This window comes from Schistocerca cancellata, chromosome 3 (assembly GCF_023864275.1).
Source record: "Schistocerca cancellata isolate TAMUIC-IGC-003103 chromosome 3, iqSchCanc2.1, whole genome shotgun sequence".
Classification (NCBI taxonomy): domain Eukaryota; kingdom Metazoa; phylum Arthropoda; class Insecta; order Orthoptera; family Acrididae; genus Schistocerca; species Schistocerca cancellata.
In genome coordinates this window covers 383,098,992-383,117,051 of record NC_064628.1, presented here as the reverse complement: position 1 = coordinate 383,117,051, position 18,060 = coordinate 383,098,992, and the positions used below count along the sequence as shown (strand labels likewise).

Here is an 18,060-nt window from a genome sequence, read left to right as displayed (position 1 = left end):
GCAAATTAGGGACACTGTTGCTCCTGGGGTATCGGCGAGGACCATTCGCAACCGTCTCCATGAAGCTGGGCTACGGTCCCGCACACCGTTAGGCCGTCTTCTGCTCACGCCCCAACATCGTGCAGCCCGCCTCCAGTGGTGTCGCGACAGGCGTGAATGGAGGGACGAATGGAGACGTGTCGTCTTCAGCGATGAGAGTCGCTTCTGCCTTGGTGCCAATGAAGGTCGTATGCGTGTTTGGCGCCGTGCAGGTGAGCGCCACAATCAGGACTGCATACGACCGAGGCACACAGGGCCAACACCCGGCATCATGGTGTGGGGAGCAATCTCCTACACTGGCCGTACACCACTGGTGATCGTCGAGGGGACACTGAATAGTGCACGGTACATCCAAACCGTCATCGAACCCATCGTTCTACCATTCCTAGACCGGCAAGGGAACTTGCTGTTCCAACAGGACAATGCACGTCCGCATGTATCCCATGCCACCCAACGTGCCCTAGAAGGTGTAAGTCAACTACCCTGGCCAGCAAGATCTCCGGATCTGTCCCCCATTGAGCATGTTTGGGACTGGATGAAGCGTCGTCTCACGCGGTCTGCACGTCCAGCACGAACGCTGGTCCAACTGAGGCGCCAGGTGGAAATGGCATAGGAAGCCATTCCACAGGACTACATCCAGCATCTCTACGATCGTCTCCATGGGAGAATAGCAGCCTGCATTGCTGCGAAAGGTGGATATACACTGTACTAGTGCCGACATTGTGCATGCTCTGTTGCCTGTGTCTATGTGCCTGTGGTTCTGTCAGTGTGATCATGTGATGTATCTGACCCCAGGAATGTGTCAATAAAGTTTCCCCTTCCTGGGACAATGAATTCACGGTGTTCTTATTTCAATTTCCAGGAGTGTATATACAGAGGCACAAGGACACTAATTTTTCCAGTAGTTCAATTTGAGATTGCAGCAGGACAGAAATCCACTCATAATTGTACAATGCGCCCTTCACCACTCACTGTACAGTGGCTGTGGAGTAGAAGGGCTAACCATAAAGTTTTAATTACCACCCGGAAAAATAAAAATTATATCACTATTTTTTATTTGTTTGCTGGTAAACACCTGCATTTGTTGTTGTTGTGGTCTTCAGTCTAGAGATTAGTTTGATGCCTCTCTCCATGCTACTCGACCCTGTGCAAGCTTCTTCATCTCCAAGTACCTACTGCAACCTACATCCTTCTGAATCTGCTTAGTGTATTCATCTCTGCACCTCCCTCTATAATTTTTACCCTCCACACTGCCCTCTAATACTAAATTTATCATCCCTTGATGCTTCAGCCGGCCGAAGTGGCCGCGCGGTTCTGGCACTGCAGTCTGGAACCGCGAGACCGCTGCGGTCGCAGGTTCGAGTCCTGCCTCGGGCATGGATGTGTGTGATGTCCTTGGGTTAGTTAGGTTTAACTAGTTCTAAGTTCTAGGGGACTAATGACCTCAGCAGTTGAGTCCCATAGTGCTCAGAGCCATTTGAACCATTTGATGCTTCAAAACTTGTCTTACCAACTGATCCCTTCTTCTAGTCAAGTTGTGCCACTAATTCCTCTTCTCCCCAGTTCTATTCAATACCTCCTCATTAGTTACATGATCTACCCATCCAATCTTCAGCATTCTTCTGTAGCACCACATTTCGAAAGCTTCTATTCTCTTCTTGCCTAAACTATTTTTCATTCATGTTTCACTTCCATACATGGCTTCACTCCATACAAACACTTTCAGAAATGACTTCCTGACGTTTAAATCTATACTTGACATTAACAAATTTCTCTTCTTCAGAAACACTTTCCTTACCATTGCCAATCTACATTTTATATCCTCTCTACTTCGACCACGATTAGTTATTTTGCTCCCCAAAAAGTCAAACTCATCTACTACTTTAAGTGTCTTATTTCCTAATCTAATTCCTTCAGAGTCACCTGATTTAATTCGACTACATTCCACTACCCTCGTTTTGGTTTTGTTGATGTTCATCTTGTATCCTCCTTTCAAGACAATGTCCATTCCCTTCAACTGCTCTTCCAGATCCTTTGCTGTCTCTGACAGAACTACAATGTCATGAGAAAATCTCAAAGTTTTTATTTCTTATCTGCGGATTTTAATTTCTATTCCAAATTTTTCTTTTGTTTCCTTTACTGCTTGCTCAATATACAGATTGAATAACATCTGGGATAGGCTACAACCCTGTCTCACTTCCTTTCCAAGCACTGCTTCTCTTTCATGCCCCTTGACTCTTATAACTGCCACCTGGTTTCTGTACAAATTGTACATAGCCTTTTGCTCCCTGTATTTGACCCCTGCCACCTTCAAAATTTGAAAGAAAAGTATTCCTGTCAACATTGTCAAAAGCTTTCTCTAAGTCTACAAATGCTAGAAACATACATTTGCCTCTCCTTAACCTATGTTCTATGACAAGTTCAGTACTGCCTTGTGTGTTCCCACATTTCTCCAGAATCAAAATTGATCTTTCCAGAGGTCGGCTTCTACCAGTTTTTCCATTCTTCTGTATTGGATTTGTGTTAGTATTTTGCGGCCATGATTTATTAAACTGACCGTACGGTGATTTTCACACCTGTCAGCATCTGCTTTCTTTGGAATTGTTATATCCTTCTTGAAGTCTGAGGGTCTTTTGCCTGTTTCATACATCTTGCTCACCAGATGGAAGAGTTTTGTCATGGCTGGTTCTCCCAAGTCTATCAGTAGTTCTAATGGAATGTTGCCTACTCCCAGGGCCTTGTTTCAACTTAGCTTTCACTGCTCCGTGAAACTTTTCGCAGAATCATATCTCCTATTTCATCTTCATCCACATCCTCTTCCATTTCCATAACACTGGCCTGAAGTACATCACACTTTTATAGATCCTCTATATATTCCTTCCACCTTTCTGCCTTCACTGCTTTGCTCAGAACTGGTTTTCCATCTGAGCTCTTGATATTCATGCAAGTGCTTCTCTTTTCTCCAAAGGTCTCTTTAATTTTCCTGTAGGCAGTATCTATCTTTCCCCTAGTGATATATTTTTCCTGTAGCTACCCCTGCTTAGCAATTTTGCACTTCCTGCTGATCTCATTTTTGAGATGCTTGTATTCCTTTTTACCTGCTTCATTTACTGCATTTTTATATTTTCTCCTTTCATCAATTAAATTCAATATCTTTTCTGTTGCCCAAGGATTTCTACTAGCCCTCGTCTTTTTCCCTACACACATACACTGAAATTCCTGTTTCACGGTGCTGTAGCATATGGCTACAGGAGCTAAAACACTAAATGGCACAACCTGTACTTAATGTTGTGTTTTGTGTGCAATTCCTTTTCTGCCTTTGAAAAGGAAAATGCTGCCACAATCCAATAATTCAAGCTCAGTTGGTGGAAGTGTATGAAAACAATGCACCATCATATGACACAGTGGTAAGATGGTACACACATACTCCCAATGCACTCAGACAAGTGTCAACGATGCAGAACAAAGTGGCACACCATCTTCCTGTGAAGATCTAGTAATGTAAAATGGTGAACCTGTTGCTCAGTGACCAATGTATCTCAATTGAGGTGATAGTGGAAACAGAGAATATCAATCAAGAATCAGTTTTCAACACCTTGCACATTATCTGTTGGGTTTCACAAGTGCTCACAGCCATTCAAAAAGTCCATCAAACCAATGCAGATGCAGTCATGTTACAGCTTGTCAAGACAATCCATATGATTTCTGCTATAATGGACAAGTGCTGCATGTACCAACACTAAGAGCCCAAGACAAAGGAGCAAAGCTATCAGTGGAAACACGTGGATTCAATCCTGACAAAAAGGTCAACAACCAATCATCATCAGGCATGGTAATGTTGCTAGCAGATTATGCTCATAAGATGCAAACTGTCGTAAGAGCACACTATGGAAATCTCTTGACAAGCTTTCGGGACATGCCATAACAAAGTGTCATGGGAAGCAGTCCTGAGGGTGTTTTTGCTCCGCAATAATGCCCCAACTCATTCTGCACAGGACAAAGCCACATGTGCTGCTTCATTTGGCTATCAAATTTTGAATCACCCTTTTGTTCTTCTAACATGGCATACTGTAACATCTTCCTCTTTCCTTGGATGAATAAACCACTGTTTGGCAGGCATTCACAGAATGACAACAAGATGGTTTTCCAGGTAGAATATTTCTTGCACAGCCAAAATGCAGATTTGAACAACCAAGACATATGCCAAGCCATCAGTTGTTGGGGAAAATGTGTCATATTCAAGGCTGAAAACACAAAGAAGAAATAACACAATCAGCAAGTTTCATGGTTATAGCTTGATATTTTTGAGATGATGATAAAACATGACCACACCTCATATGTACGCAGTTGTAAAAGATAACTGTCTAAGGCACGTTAATTGATGCTGTTGATACAAGGGATGTTCAATAAGTAATGCAATACTTTTTTTTTTCTGAAAGCAGGTTGGTTTTACTCAGGATTCCAATACACATATTATTCCCAACTCTTTTGACTCCAAAACCCTATTTTTCAGCATAACCTCTGTTCAATGTTATGTCCTTACACCACCTTACTGGGAGGGCCTGTACACCCACATAGTACAACTCTACTGGTGAACGTTGGAGCTGCATCATCTTGCTGCTTCAATAACCTTCCCAGCATTCAATACTGCTTCCCTTGGTGGGGATCCTTCATTGGGCCAAAGAGATGGAAGTCAGATGGTGCGAATCTGGGCTGTAGTCTGGATGAGGAAGAACAATCCAGGGAAGTTTTGTGAGCTCCTCTAAGGTGCGCAGACTATTGTGAGGCCCTGCACTGTCAAGGAGAAGTTCGTTTGCATTTTTGTGGTAACAGACACACTGTAGTTTTTTCTTTACTTTCCCGAGGCCATAATGATACACTTCAGAGCTGATTGTTACACCATGAGGGAGGACATCAAACAGAACAACCCTTCAGAGCCCCACAAGATCGTTTCCATGACTTTACCGGCTGAGGGCGTGGTTTTGAACATTTCCTTAAGGGATGAGGTGATGTGGCACCACCCCATGGGTTGCTCTTTTCTTTCCGTTCAAAGTAATGAACCCATCTTTTATTGCCTGTGACAATGTTTGACAAAAAATTTTCATAATCAGGCTCGTAACATGCAAGCAGTTCCACACAGACGGTCTTCTTTGCTCTTCATGGTCTTCTGTTGGCCAGCAAAGAACCCAGCGGACGCACACCTTTGGGGCAGCTGATGGTCAGGGTGTCACTACTACCAACACAGGCATCCAGTGTTTGTGATCCGTCCATCACCCAGAAAGAGAGCATCCGCACTTTCCAACATTGCAGGAGTCACAGTCATGCACAGTCAGCTGGCATGTTGGAGATTAGACAGTTTTGCATGACCTCGGTGCGATGATGGCAGACGCCTCGCCCAATTATGCATTATGCTTTTGTTCACTGCAGGTCTCCGTAAACATTCTTCAAATCCGTACGTATATCTGTGATGTTCTGGTTTTCTGCCAAAAAAAACTCAATGACAGCTCTCTGCCAGGAATGCACTTCCATTACAGATGCCATTTTGAAGGCTACATGTAGTATCGCCACCTATAGTAACTTCATGAAACTACAGGGGTTGAAGCAGGAATATTGCATCATGTCTCACAACAAATTATGATTTTTTTCAGCTGAAATTGGCTGAGAAAAAGACGTCTTGCATTACTTATTGAACGCTCCTCACAAATTTCTTAACTTTCATTTCATTACAATATTCTAGTATATAATTAAACTAAAAAACAATGAATACAACTTGGTTGAATGAGAAGTAAAAGGGCATGATTAAGAAGTATTTATTTCGATTCATGAACTTTACAGCAGCTGATGGCCCCCTATCTCCCATCACTGTCGAAGCTACAAGGAAATAAATACGTACACTTGTTTGGAATTTTGTGTTCTGAGCAAGAGGTCAACAACAAATATCATGAGAGGCTGTCACCACACAGGCACAACCGCTCGCCTGGTGCCTCTCAGTTCAGTGCAGTGTGACAGCCTCGACATGGCGCTCACAAAGGTGGACCTCTTCCTGCTTCTCCACCACTACCTTTAATGTGTTGTACACATCTGCCAATAGTATGGACAGCCACCAGAGACAAGCACTGTGAACCACAGACTATATTGCTTCTGCCTTGTACTGGCGCACACGGAAATCCTTCCATCAACAGGCATCAAAACATTACATGCCAAGGCCACACACACACTGACACGGTTACGATTCAGCCATCACACAGCCCAGTCCAATGCCTGCAGTCAGCTCAGTACAGTACCTTGAACACTACCTTCTGGTGTAGCAGAACTAGGACTATGACCACTATCTGTGTGTCTGCATCGTTACTCTCAGTCATAGTGTCAATATTATAGACTGCCAGTGGACACTGAATTATTTAGATACCATTATACTATGTTTAGGATGTTAAGAGCCATGCATCAAATTGTAACACAGTAAAATACCCTTTTGTAACATACTCTTAATAAATGTTCTCTCTTATTGTGTTGCCACATTTCTGTTATACACTTATGAGCCAAAATATTATGACCACTGCCCACTGTGGGGTTGAGTGCCTCGTGGTGGTGTTGTGAGCATGTGATTCAGTAAGTGAAGAATGTAGGTGGAAGAGAGACGAATGGGCAGTCATTATAATGAAGATACGTGCCACAAATGCAGAAGTCCACTGACATAAATGGTTTTAACAAAGAGCACATTGTTGTAGCACTACAGCTGGAAATGAGAATCTCTGACATGGCGAAGCTGGTTGCCTGTTCACATACTACTGTTGTGAGCACATATGAAAAGTGGTTAACGATGGTGAAATAATGAGTAAGCCACATAGTAACGGACGACCACCTCTCAACATAAAACGTAGAGGACAGAGGATCCGCAATTGTGTGATCCGTGATATGCAGCGATCTGTGGCAGATCTGACGACAGAGTACAATGCTGGTGCAGGCACAAGTGTTTCGGAGCACACCCTACAAAGGGCATTGTTGAACATGGAGCTTCCCATCACACGACCCCTGCGTGTTCCTGTGTTGACCCAATGACATCGTCAGTTATGATTGCAGAGGGCACACCATCACTGAGTTTTCATGGTGGATCAATAGAAAAGTGTTGCCTCTTGAATGAATCACATTTCTTTTTACACCAGGCCAATGGTTGGGTCCTTAAATGCTGCCACCCAGTTGAACGGCTGCGCGAAACAAGCACTGTGGCACAGATGCAGGCCTATGTAGGCAGAATTATGCTATGGGGTAAACTGAGTTGGGCTTCCATGAGATCTGTGGTGGTAACTGAAGGCATCACAACAGTGAACTATATGAACATTACTGTGAATCATTTGCGTCACTTCATGCTTGAAGTCTGCCCCTACGACAATGACATCTTCCAGAGAGATAACTGTCCATGTTGCAAGGTCAGAATCATGCTACAGTGGTTTGAGGGGCGTTATAGTGAACTCACACTGATGTTTGTCCAGCAAATATGACTGATTTGTAGTACCCACTGGAACGCATATCGGGTGCCAGCTGCATGACCGTAAACTACCATCACATAATTTTTGGGAAATGCTTGATCTGTGTATAGACATCTGGTGCTACATACTTCTGGAATCCTGTCAAGGAATTGTAGCATCCATGCCAAGCAAAATCTCTGTTGTACTGTGTTTGAAAAGTAGATCAATATGCTATTAAACTGGTGGTCATAATATTTGGCTCATCAGTGTAGTGCTGCCCTGTCAAACAAGTGTTTAATTAGCAAGGGTGCAGTGAGCCACATTTAAGGAACTACAGCAGGGAAACAGTTTTCTGCTACCTTAGTATTTGGGCTGAAGTAATAGCAGTTTTCACTTATTACCTTAACAACAGGAATCAAACTATAAATAACAAACTACCTAAGGCAGGATCTTCCAGCAAGGGTGCCCACCTGCAAGCAGTGGTGGGCCAACAGCTAATGCATGAGCAGCCAGGCCAGTGGTGGCCAAGTGGCTCACACATTCGCAGAACGTGGGCAGTAGGACCACCCAGTGGGTAGCCTACACTACCTGCATATTGCCAAGGATGAGGTGTCGGGCACTTGGGGCTGCCTGTACTCCCATGGGGCAATGTTGGAACAGTCCGCCCTACAGCATACCATACATAGTTTGTGTTTTAGCAGAAGCAACTTTTAAGTTTATATAATCTGCTTGTAATTCATTCTTAAATGTGCCTCCATAGCCGAGGACATTAATACACACACCTATGAAGTGGCACTGAACTCAAGAGGGAATCCAAATTGCATACAGGTGATGAAAATTTTTGGAGGGTGTGGAGGTGGTAATGTGTAAGTTACTGGTTACCAGAACTTGTATTAAATTCTGAACCTCTCCATAGTGTTTCTTTGCCAGTATTTGTCCTGCAATAATGGGAGAGGATATTGTGATGTACAAGTTCTAAACAACAAGCTTTGGAGTCAAGTACTGCATTAGATTTCAAATCTCTTCACAGTCCCTCATGGAGTGAGGGCATGTGACCCTGTCAATGGTACTACATCCATAGAATGGTGACACTAAGCCTTAAGTGATAAAGAGAAAATTATGTGCTGGCACTGAGTTTCACACACTTGCTTCTATCATCATATTCACCACCACCACCGCCACATCACAGCCACACTGCCAGCTGACTACATGGAAGCAGCTGATACTATCACCCAGTCCCTCATGAAAGATCTGAACATGGCAAACTGAGCCTCCTTTCTGCATATAAATACAGCCATTGTCCTGCCCAAAGAAAGCTGGTGTTGGTGACCATCTACTAGGATGGTGTCAGTACAAAGAACTGTGTCCTTGGATATGTTGCTGTATAAGGATAGGCCACAGCTATTTTTGTCCTATACTGCTTACAGTACTGAATAAATGTGTGAAAGTCATTGTAGTCTTGGTTATTTGCTGGGCTCAGCCTGTCAGATCTGCCACCCCAGCCAACCGAGCTCAACCACGGACGGCACCGATGAAGCTGTCGCCACCACCAGCACATGCAGTGTTGATGTCACAACTGTGGTGCAGGATCTGCTGATATGTCAATCCCGTACAGCTCATGAAGACAGGACTAGACTTGCCATCCTGAACTTATTTAACCCATGATTATATATTGTGTTCGACATATCCCACCAAGAAGACAAGATTCGATCTAGGTCTGATCTTTCTGAGCCTCTGATGTTATTTGCCAGTGTTGTAATTTGTTTATTTCAAGTTCTTGATGCAACACAGCAAAAACATGAAATTTCTTTATAGTTACACAAGCCATACAGTCATATGTGGGGATCCCTAAACTTACTCCACTGAACTGTGCTGAAGTATGCAACAACATACTTTGTGCAAATTGTTATCCCCATCTACAAGATAACTCAGGCCATCATTAGTTGCACAGCCCACAGCCAATCGGTACAGCTGTGCCTTCAAGTCCTCCACAATAAAATTAAGAAAATACAAGTCTTGGAAAGTGCAATTTTTCCTGACTGAAAACCTAATCTCAACAAAAGCTGTGGCTCTACCCACTCTACTTGCCTATACATCATCTTTCATTCAAAAAGTCCATAAGTGGGATAGTACACAGACTGGCTTGTAATCTTTAGGGTCATTACAATCTTTGGCAGGATGGAGGACTCCTACAGGTTTATTTCTAAAGTGCATACCTTAAGATGTACAAACACTACTTCATCTTCACTTAAGTGAAACAAGTCTCTCTTACTGAACAAGCGCTCGGAGTTCTTTAAGATATGTATTTTAGAGTCTACGTTTACTGTACGTGTTTTTCTTGTTTTGGTCCTGAAAGTTTGTCAGTGAGGTTCTGGTTCACCCAATATATGATCCAAATTCTCACTTGCAAGACACACTTACTATAATTTACAATGAGTTCTTTGAAAGTAAAAGGTTTACTGAGAATGTTTGTGCTTTCATCAAGGCAGGAATTTAAAAAGTGCATATTTTAGTGGCTTCCATAATCTTTAGAAGTAGATGAGTGGAACTTTTCTGAAAAAACTCACCATATGCTGGGGCATGATTTGGATCCAACTGAATTAAACTGAATTCACTGACATGAAATGGATGGGACTGTCAAAGATGAACTGAATTAAATGCAACTCCAATTCCTTGACCACAATAACTGAAACATATTCAAATCCAGCAAATCAAACAAATCTTGGACATCACCAACCCTGTGAGAGTGGCATTATTTGAGATAATGTTCCACCTTACAATGAACACAACTTTGAGTCATGATTATCTGAATTATTTTTTAAACCTTGCAGCTCACTTTTCTTTCACTCTGTCCCTAGCAATAGCTAAAGCTCATCATGTGGGTGTTCAAACCATAACAGAGCCCATACCATGTGTCACAGTTAAGTGTTGCAGTAAAATGTCACAATGATTACTGACACAACAGATTTAACCATTAAGTTAAATGTTCTCATTTAAAAAATACTCACAAGGCACTTACCAGGACTGAGATTCAGGAGCAGCAGCAACAGCTAAAGTTGGCACCACGCCTTCCTCACAGCACACTTCAACATCAAACACTAGTGCATCTTCTGGGGGGTAGTCAACAGGTGTGGCTCTCCCATCTGGACCGTAGCAAGTCCATCCAGCTCGCAGCTGCCATTGGGAAGGCTGTGGCTTTCGAGGCAGCAGTTTCGCTGCCTCCACAAGCTTCAGTAGTAATGACCGATATGGTGCAGCTTGCTGTTCACCTAGCACCCAGAAATGTTCCTCAATGTCTTTGCCAAGCAATGGTGGCAGCTTCAAAGATTCTATACTAGGCTGTGTGGTGTCACACGCTTTCTCTCTCTCTCTCCCCATACTCCCTTCCATATCACTAATGACCGATTTTGGCAACTTGTCAGTGTCATTAGACAAAACAGAGTTATTTAGTTCCAGCTCTTCAAAAACTTCTCCACCTTTGTCGTTCATCACAGCAACTGCATTATCTCCCGAGTTAAGTTTCAGTAAGTTATGTTTCTGAAGTTCACTTCTAGATAATTCCACTTGCTCAATTGTTGGTTTATTACTGTTTAGTTTGGCACCAAACAGATGTTCACCCAGTGCTTGTGGTAACATTTCTATATTTACATCATTGAAACGTTTACTAGTGGTTGTGCTCCTTTTTGAAATTGTCTTCTTTAATTTGGTAGTGTTCGTGTTACCTATTTCTGTCTCTCGTTGCCCATGAGTAATACCTTTACACTTCTTTCTTTCATTTTTGTATAGTTTATGAGCAATTTTCACATTCTTTGCAACATGTTTGAAACTATATCTCGAAATTGTATTCTGCGGCACTGTGGTACTTTTTTCTTGATATGAGTTTGCTGCTGGATGAATTGCAGCAGACTCTGTACTATAGGCATCATCTGGATGAGAGCCTTTGTCCAAAACCAAAAGCGTATCTGAATCCAAATTTTTAACTTTGATCATTTTTTTAACATTTTTGCACTTGGAGATGTAAGGTATTTCTGATGAAACACTTCTAATTTTCCCAGCGTAATGTAACTTATCATTTTTGCCATTATTAAGCCCATCTTTATTTACAATAGAATACTGAGTTCTGTTAAACAAGTTCAAATTATTGTCATTTTCTTCCAGACATTCTGACAATGCTAAGTCTAAGCTCTTTAGCTGAATGGTGCTTTCAGAGTTTCCTAGTGTTTCTTGCAGTATTTCTGGCCTTCTTGCTAATCCACCTGACTTGCTGGAATGACATTTTTCTGTTGCCTTCAGTCTCCTTGGTACATCAGCTGGTTCCTCGGAGTGATTTGCGTCTGCTGCTACTGCTCTACGACTGCTTGGTTTACAGAAAGCACTACAGTACCTCCTGTTTAGAACTGATAATTCAACATGAGACACAATGCGGCTTGTAAGAAGTTTTTGTAAGCACAACAAGAAAATGTGCTCTCCATGCTTTCTCATGCTGGTTCTGTGTCTCCCTGTAAGAAAATGTAAATTGTAATACACTTCTTGCAAGGAAATGTACAAAAAACATCTATGTACAGATCATTTCAGGATCTTAGTAGATGGAAGTACGGAAGATTACAGTTTAACATCTGATCAACGACGAGCTCATTAGGGACTAAGTATGAGGTGAAATTGAGGAAAGAAAGAGAAGGAAACAATCCATGCTCTTTTAAGGAAACAATTCCTGCACTTGTCTAATTATTTAAGGGATCTACAAAAAATGTAAATCTTGGTGGCCAGATGAGAATTTGAACTGCTGTCCTCTTGAACGTGAATCCACTATCTTACCAGTATGCAACCTTCCAGGTTACCTAATTGACAAATATTGATGAATGATGGGTTAATTACTAAAAAACAATTTATATGATAAAGCTTTTTTTAAAAGGAAATCTATAATTTATGGATTACACACATACCACCAGCATCTGAAGATTAATGATAGCTAGTGTACAAAAACTGTAATTTATTCAAGACTCGTTCAAATCAGTTTACAACAGCTATTCAAAACGTCTGCCCTTAGCACCATTACAATCATTGCAAACTTCATACCTTCACAGCAAAGATCATCCATGCATTATTGATCAAGTCACAAACGTAAGCTCTGGAGGCAGTTGGAGAAACAAACACTTGACACGTTTTCACAGAGAATACTTAAAATAAATAAATAAACCATGTAGACACAATAGCCATGAGAATGGTGCTGCTAAACTTAGCCAATGTTGCCAAAATCCAGACTGGAACCAAAATCTCACAGGTAAACAACAACTGTTAAGGCACACTCAGGAAGGACGATTAGAGTTTAACATCCATTTGACAAAGAGATCAAAATATAGGAAGGCCACGACAAAATTTGCAAAGAAACATCAAACTTGGTTTAAGGTCTTATGGAGTTTTGAAAGTAAATTTAATAAATTTTCTTCTGACAGAGTGCAATATATATGTCACCAAAGAGGTAACAAAAAGTACCAAGTATGGACCATTAAGCGTGGTGGTGGCAGCATCATGGTGCGGGGATGTATTTCTAGACTGAAGTTGGACCTATAATCCAAACAGAAGGCAAACTCGATCGTTTCATATACACTGACATTTTAGAAAGGAATGTACTTCCACGTGGAGAAACAATACACCATATAACTGAATATTTCATCAGGAGAATAATTCAAAACACACCTTTGTCCTTTTAAAATAATTCTTTTCACATAAGAAAATCAAATTTTTGACATAGCCAAACCAGAGCCTAGATCTAAATCCAATTGGTTGGATTGGATTGACATGTTTGTCATAGAAGCTATTCAAACAAGGAACAATTTGCTGCTGCCTTATTGGACAAATAGTAAGGAAATACGGAAGCGTCCGATCCCGCCCGTCTGCTTTGACCCATGACGTCACAAATATGGCGGAAACAAAAACAAACACACACACTTTCCACAAGAAGCCTAATGACACTAACGGGACAAGCGCGGGAAATGGGTTGTTTTGGGTGGGGGGGCAAACTAAATATAAACAAATTTAGACGCCTTGTGTAGCTACAACGTGTAAGCGAAGACAGCCATGCATGAATGCCCACCCACCTCCCCAGGGGTCATAACCCCTGCAACCCATAGAAGACAAAGATGCTTCAGTAGCTGATTAGTGTTTTTTGTCTTTTTTTAAAAAAAATCTCACGGGATAGAACGAACAGATCAGAAAGATAAATATAACACACTAAAACAGAAATTGGAGGAAACAGATAATTAAAATAAGTAATAAGCATTTTTAAATAAAAAAATAAAAAAAATCTCACGAGATAGAACGAACAGATCAGAAACGTAAACAAAATAAGATAAAACAGAACTGGAGACAGCCACACTCAAACCAAACTCCGCGCCGTCATGACGTCACACACAACAACACCCTTACGTCTCGGGTCAAAGCCGACGCATGGGATCGGACGCTTCTGTCGACCCAATAGTAAAAACTCCCACTTAATCTATTACAAAAGCTTGTGGTTTCACTTCCCAATAGATGTGCAGCTGTGATCAAAGCCCATGAGTATGCAATACAATACTGATTTGTTCTTCAGACTCAGAACAGTTTTGTTTCATTTCTGCATATTTAGACCCATCAGTTACTTCTGAGACAGAAGAATTATCATTTGTTTTCTGATATAAGATAACTCTGTTTAAACTAAATATAATTTCCTACAAAATAGATTGTAATTATATACAGGTGTCCACTGTCAGTTTTCTTCCCCCCCCCCCCCCCCCTACTTATCTTTATGCAATTGTAACTGCCGCTTTCTACAACATACTTTTACGTGCTACCATACAACTATAGCTAAATAGGTATATTAGAAGCTGGAGAAAGTCGGCAGCAGACAAGCACCACTTTGTAATATACAGTAATGTTAATAGGTCTTAGGGTTTATGAACACCTTACAGAAACTATACCATTTTTAGCCCTTTGCCACCTCTTGCCCCACATTAAACTCTCTTGTCACCATGAAAAATGAGTGAGTTGTAAAGATGGTGTCTTTTCATGGGCAAAAGATAAAGACTGAGAGATGATAATTATCCCAATATGTCAGAAAACATGTGGTAAATTTATGTTCAGTAAGTGGTTTTAAAGAATAGAGAATTGCCTTGAGCTGTAAAATATTAGACTGAAATTAAAATAGAACAATATATATTGCAATACATACCTAATATCATACCATGTGTACATAGACCTACATGTAAAGTTAATAGTTGCTACAGTCTGGATGTGGTTCATGAAAAGTCTACATGTAGAAAATTTAGTCTTTATGTTTGTTCTTTCAGTTTATTTTGGTTTCAGTGTTACTGCCAAGACAGTGAACTCATATTTGGGGGGACAGAGCTGCTCTGCCTGGGCATTCTGATTTCGGTTTTCCTGAATCACTAGAGCAACTGCTAGAATGGTTCCTTAAGCAAGGCCACGGATGACCACAAGTCCCACCATTAAAAATGCAAATTATGTTGTATATTTTGATCTATTGATTTGACTAGAATTACCCTGACAAATCCAGCACATTGAGAGGTGATCCTTCGATGCATGAGGATAAATAAAAATGGAAAAACTTGACCTATTGGTAGTGGGCCTAGTGATGATATTTTGCTCGACCAAAGTTTTCTAGAACTGTGACAATAAATAATGTAATGTACCATTCTACATATACATGGATACTACGCAAATCACACTTAAGTGCCTGGCAGAGGGTTCATCGAACCATCTTCACAATAGTTCTCTATTACTCCAATCTCGAACTGCCCGCGGAATATACTAACACCTATACCTTGCCGTGCGAGCTCTGATTTCCGTTATTTTATGATGATGATCGTTTCTCCCTATGTCGGTCGGCGTCAACAAAATATTTTCGCATTCGGAGGAGAAAGTTGATGATTAAAATTTCGTGAGAAGATTCCACCGCAAGGAAAAGCGCCTTTGTTTTAATGACGTCCACCCCAAATTCTGTACCACGCCAGTAAACTCTCCCTCTTTCGCGATAATACAAAACGTGCTGCTCTTCTTTGGACTTTATCGAAGTACTCCGTTAAGTTTAACTTATGTTAAACTGACACGTTCCACAGTATTACGAAATGTCGCATTCATGATTTATGCAACAAGTATTAATGTAATCCTACTTAGTAACGATCCAAGACAGTGCTGCAGGCAATTCTATAACGAATCCGGCCATCACGTCTTTATACTCTGTTTTATACGGTGTTAATACAGATAAGTATGATAAAATATATCTGTAAACATTATTTCATGTTCATACTCGTCCTCATTTTATACACATGACGAATCATGAGATTAACTAAATAATATCTGAAGCAGTCATCTTTTCATGCCAGGGTTTTTAATTTGGGCATGAACTATTTGGGCAACATTGTGATTAAAAGGAAAGACATACACCATTCCTACTTAACACAAAGTTTACATGAATGACAAAAGTATCTTGATTTGGTTCAAAACAATATTCGCGGCACTAGCGGTCTCATTTCATTTCTTTCATTATAAGACGAATGATTATAATTAAGATGAATCTATGGTCGGCGATAATATTATATTTATTCCGCCTAATCAAATTACTCTCAAAGTGCTATCATTCTGACTGAATTTCTTTCTTAAGTTTTTATCTTCATTCCGATTTTTGGCGATATTTCTGCAGTCATTGCGTAGGTTACTCATTTTAGAACTGGCAAGCAGGGTAAACAATAAACTTCCCGAAAATTATTTTTCGGTCATAGTACAGAAAAAAACAGTGACTTGAGATTTTTTCTTTTCTGTAGCAGTAAATAAAACTACTTAGAACTTAAATCTTTCAGTTTGAAGAATGACTAACTTAAGGTGGTGGATATAGCTCAAACGAACGTTTCACCGTGTCCGTCAGCAAAGATGTCAACAAGTTTTTCCATGCACCGAAAATACGCTCATTTTCCCAATCAGCTCCATCTTCTTCAATGTTTTGTTTACATTCCAACGCCTTCCCAACGCTCTAACATTAATTCCATCAAAGATCTTCACCATGCAGAGAGTTGACTTCTCCAAAATAATTAGAAGCCATTTGTGACTGGTACCATTAATTTAAAAAACCTTTACATATTTCTCCGAAATACATTATCTTCACATAGCTTAATTGTTGTTCAAGCAGAGTAGAGATATTTCCACCACCAAGTGCCCGGACGTAAAACTGTTGATTTCGGCGCGGTTGTGAAAGTGAAAGCGAATAGTAGTTTCCAGAACGAGATTTTCACTCTGCAGCGGAGTGTGCGCTGATATGAAACTTCCTGGCAGATTAAAACTGTGTACCCGACCGAGACTCGAACTCGGGACCTTTGCCTTTCGCGGGCAAGTTCTCTAGTTGTTTATTTTGGTTTTTACAGTGCTTTTTTACAAACGGGAGTGTCTGTAGCGTAATAAATTACTGCAACAACAAGAAGAAGACAACACATCTGTCGTTTTTTAGGTTTCCAAGGACACTTCAACAGGAAAGGGAGGGGTAAACTGGCTGGGCTAATAGCAGGAAATGTGAGGGGGAGGCACTGCCATGAGTGGTAATATACCAGTGGTCACAGGTGTTGGAGCAGCACCTTTTTTAGGATAGGTAAGACAGAATGAAGTCAAGTTCTGAGAGAAGTAAAGATTGAAACAAACCTTCAGTTTGAGAAAGAAAACAAAAAGCATAATCCTGGCACATTGGATCAGCGAACACAGCTGTTGGTTAAAAATTTACAGCAATCAGCAGAAATTTTCTTTCCACCCGATTTCATTTGGGTAAATATGAAATGCCAACTGCATCAAAATATTCAAGGGCTTAGAAGAAAATTAATGCACTACTTATGTGCATTGATGAATTAGAGTCATCGAACCCAGTTGATATAATCTGTCTCTCTGAACATCATGTGACCACTGGTATAGATACGTTAAACCTTAGAGAATTTAAGTTAGCCTCTTACTTCTGTAGACAAAATATGGATTAAGGAGGAGTTGCCACATTTGTTAAAAACAGTTTTAAATTTAAGAATATTGACATTAATAAATATTGCTTAGAACAGCACTTAGAAGCATGTGCAACTGAGATAGAATTTCATAATAGGTCCTTTATAATACTAGCCATATACACGGTACCTTCAGGAAATTTCGACCTGTTTATAAACGGTCTTGAAGATTTATTATCTTATCTAAAATTAAAAAAACAAAGAACTAGTGGGTTGCTGGTAATTTTAATATAGATGTCCTGAAAAGCACTGTCAGTGAACAGTTACTGAAATCAGTTACATTGTCATTGAATTTAATTTCTACTGTAAATTTCCCAACTAGGGTATACAAACGTTCTAAGACTGCCATTGATGATATCTTTATTGATCATTCTAGGCAACTAAGCCACATTACAAAACCAGTAGTAAATTGGGTATCTGACCATGACATGCAACACCTAACATTAAATTTTGAAAATTGTTAGGGTAAAATATCTATCAGAACTGAGTACAGAAGGCCAATAAAACAGCCAAAAACTGAGAAATTT

At 40.6% G+C, this 18,060-nt stretch overlaps 1 protein-coding gene across 4 annotated transcripts in view; it reads right to left on the bottom strand.

Annotated features, from left to right (window-relative positions):
* Positions 1 to 16,533, bottom strand: part of LOC126175086 (DNA polymerase subunit gamma-1, mitochondrial) — a 150,172-nt gene extending 133,639 nt beyond the window's left edge. For 3 of the 4 annotated variants that reach the window (XM_049921626.1, XM_049921628.1, XM_049921629.1), the window contains exons 1-2: positions 16,378 to 16,533; positions 10,525 to 12,004 (exon numbers count right to left, since the gene is read on the bottom strand). In XM_049921626.1, the coding sequence (XP_049777583.1) occupies positions 10,525 to 11,987 (1,463 nt within the window). In that variant the 5' untranslated portion in view covers positions 11,988 to 12,004; positions 16,378 to 16,533. The remainder of the gene's footprint in view (positions 1 to 10,524; positions 12,005 to 16,377) is intronic. The other variant, XM_049921627.1, reaches the window with a different exon arrangement.
* Positions 16,534 to 18,060: the final 1,527 nt, after the last annotated feature.